The 2,682-nt window shown below is 62.9% G+C and overlaps 1 protein-coding gene across 1 annotated transcript in view; it reads right to left on the bottom strand.

Annotated features, from left to right (window-relative positions):
• Positions 1-688: 688 nt before the first annotated feature.
• LOC121101892 (glucose-6-phosphate 1-dehydrogenase-like) overlaps positions 689-2,682 on the bottom strand; it is a 2,504-nt gene continuing 510 nt past the window's right edge. Inside the window, exons 2-6 of the mRNA XM_040626520.1 lie at positions 2,198-2,649; positions 1,768-2,003; positions 1,611-1,687; positions 1,388-1,480; positions 689-1,289 (exon numbers count right to left, since the gene is read on the bottom strand). Coding sequence (XP_040482454.1) covers positions 1,199-1,289; positions 1,388-1,480; positions 1,611-1,687; positions 1,768-2,003; positions 2,198-2,649 — 949 coding nt within the window. The 3' untranslated portion in view covers positions 689-1,198. The remainder of the gene's footprint in view (positions 1,290-1,387; positions 1,481-1,610; positions 1,688-1,767; positions 2,004-2,197; positions 2,650-2,682) is intronic.

Here is a 2,682-nt window from a genome sequence, read left to right as displayed (position 1 = left end):
CCCCCTCCCCGGCTGTAGTGCCTTATCGCAGCCATCCCCCCTGCCCCAGCATCTGGGGTCAGTCCCAAAAGCCCATTGCCTCTCCTTCCTAAATACTTCTTGTGTCCGTGGACTGTCAGTGTGTCTAAATGGCCCTCAGTGATTCTGTGACGTGACCTCACTACGGCAGGGACAGGGTCAGGGCGGAGGAGGCCCATGTAAAAAGGAATGTGACCCAATTTCGTACCCCTATGTGGTCTGGTGATGAAGTCCCACAGAGCGGGGCAGAGTGAAGAGCACAGACGTGTGTGTGTGGGGGCTCTCAGGAGGCAGCTGTGGTGCAGGGATCAGTCATGACTAGACGTGGGGTCAGGGGTGAACAAGGCCCAGACTGCCAAGCCCATGCTGGGGAGGGACATGGGTGATGAGAACCAGGTGAGGGCTGGGTAGTCAGGGAGTCAGGTGGCCGAGGGCCCTCCACTGGCCGGACTGGCCTCAGGCGCAGGTGCCCTCCTCCACAGGTACAGGTGGCAGGAAGGAAACAAGCAGGGAGCAGGCGGGTGTGTTTGTGGATTTAATGGCAGGGGCTGAGATGGGGTCGCTGGCGTTTCTAGCTTTCCAGTGGCGAGGGCCCCCTGTGGTGCATTGAGGGGGTGGGCCATGGAGTGCACAGTTGGGGAGTAATGGGGAGAACTGGGGGCAGAGGGGGGCCCAAGACACCAGGGACTGCTGGGCAGCACGGAGGTCCCTTCCAGCGGGTGACCAGGAATGTTGAGTGGCACTGAGACTGGTGTGAAAGCGCTTGACTCCTTCCCCCCAGTTCTGAGGACCTTGCTCATAGCCAGCAGGAGTGTGGGGTGGCCACTGGCCCATGGACACCCACCCACTGTCCCCTCCGTCATCCCTCACTCCTGTCCTAGGTGGAGGAGCCCAGGACACGTGGAAAAGCCACTCTACTTCCTTCTGCTGGGGCTCAGTCCAGTGGACAGAAGCTGGCTCAGGAAGGGCCAGTGGCAGCTAGAGATGGTCACAGCGCGAGTCTCGAGTGCTTGGTGGTTGCGGAATGTAGCTAGGCCCGGGGTGGCCGGGGGCCAGGAATGTGAGGCTAAGGCCTATGGTCCTGAAGCCCTCTCGATGTGGGGTTGGGGTGGCAGGCAAGTGGGAGGAACAAAGACAGACAGGGCCAAGGGGGGTGGGGTTGGGACCTGGGGCTCAGGGCTCAGAGCTTGTGGGGGTTCACCCACTTGTAGGTGCCCTCGTACTGGAAGCCCACTCTCTTCATCAGCTCATCTGCCTCCGCGGGGCCTCGGCTGGGAGAGTGACAGGCAGAGGGAGACGTGAGGGAGCCCGTGGGCTCCGGTGCCACCCCCGCACAGCCCCATCCTTCCCTCCCTGCTGGGCCCCTTACCTGCCGTAAACATAAGGGATAGGCTGGAGCTTCTCACGCTCAATCTTGTGCAACAGCGGCGTAAAGATCCGCCAGGCTTCCCGGAGCTCGTCACTGAAGGGACACAGTGTGGCTTTGGGGGGTTTCTGGGGGCAGGGAGGGGGCGAGGGAGGGAGAAGGCAGCCCCATCACCTGGAGCCCAGCTCAGCCCCAGCGCACACGCGGTGCATGGGGCACCCCTTACCTGCGCACGAAGTGCATCTGGTTCCCGCAGAAGACGTCCAGGATGAGGCGCTCGTAGGCATCGGGGAGCTTCACGTTCTAGAGCAGGAGGGCTCTTGCTGAGGCTGCCTGTGCACGCAGAGCCCCCCAGCCACCGCCCCCCCGGGCCAAGTGCCCACCTTGTATCTGTTGCCGTACGTCAGGTCGAGCTCGGACTCCTCAGGGTTGAAGAACATGCCGGGTTTCTTGGTCATCATCTTGGTGTACACGGCCTCGTTGGGCTGCACGCGGATCACCAGCTCATTGCGCTTGCACTGCTGCTGGAAGATGTCGCCGGCCACGTCGCGGAACTGCAGCCGCACCTCGGCCTTGCGCTCGTTCAGTGCTTTCCCGCAGCGCAGGATGAAGGGCACCCCTGGTGGGGGCACAGCTGGCTTCAGGACCTGCCCCACCAGCGCAGGGCTGAGGGAGCAGGGGAGGGAGCGTGGGCGCGAGCACGACAGGGTGCGTGCGGTGGCTGGGTGCCACTCCTGCTGGGTCGGGCTCTGGGGACAAGGGCTCCGCGCGGTTTTGGCGGCCCTGCCTGCCAGTCCCTGAGGCGTCACCTACCGTCCCACCTCTCGTTCTCCACATAAAGGACGACGGCTGCAAAGGTCGCAGTGGTGGACCCACGGGGTACTGTGGGGTCATCCAGGTACCCTTTGGTGGACTCCCCCTCTCCGCTGGGGTTCCCCACATACTGGCCCAGGACCACGTTATCTGCTTGCACCTCTGAGATACATTTTAACACCTTGACCTGGGAGAAAACCGGGAGAGAGGGGCTCCTTGGGTAAGGGGATGGAGGGCCATGCGTGGGACAGAGGGCAGTAGGTGTGAGGAGGAAGCCATGGGACCTAGCCGGGTGGGCTTCCCGGAGGTGTGACTGGTCAGTACAGGCAGGAGGTGTGCAGTCAGCTTTGTTCAGCCTGCTGAGGGCATGGCCGTGGCCCTCCAACCCAAGGGCTCCCTGGGACCACCTGGAGCCACCCTCATTTTCTTCTGAAGGACAGGCAATGGTCTGCCTGGGGGACACAACAGGCACTGCCAGTCCTGGC

This window comes from Ursus maritimus, assembly GCF_017311325.1.
Source record: "Ursus maritimus isolate PB19 chromosome X unlocalized genomic scaffold, ASM1731132v1 scaffold_X1, whole genome shotgun sequence".
Classification (NCBI taxonomy): domain Eukaryota; kingdom Metazoa; phylum Chordata; class Mammalia; order Carnivora; family Ursidae; genus Ursus; species Ursus maritimus.
Note: the sequence above shows the minus strand (reverse complement) of the source record. Positions and strands in the feature narration are given on the sequence as shown.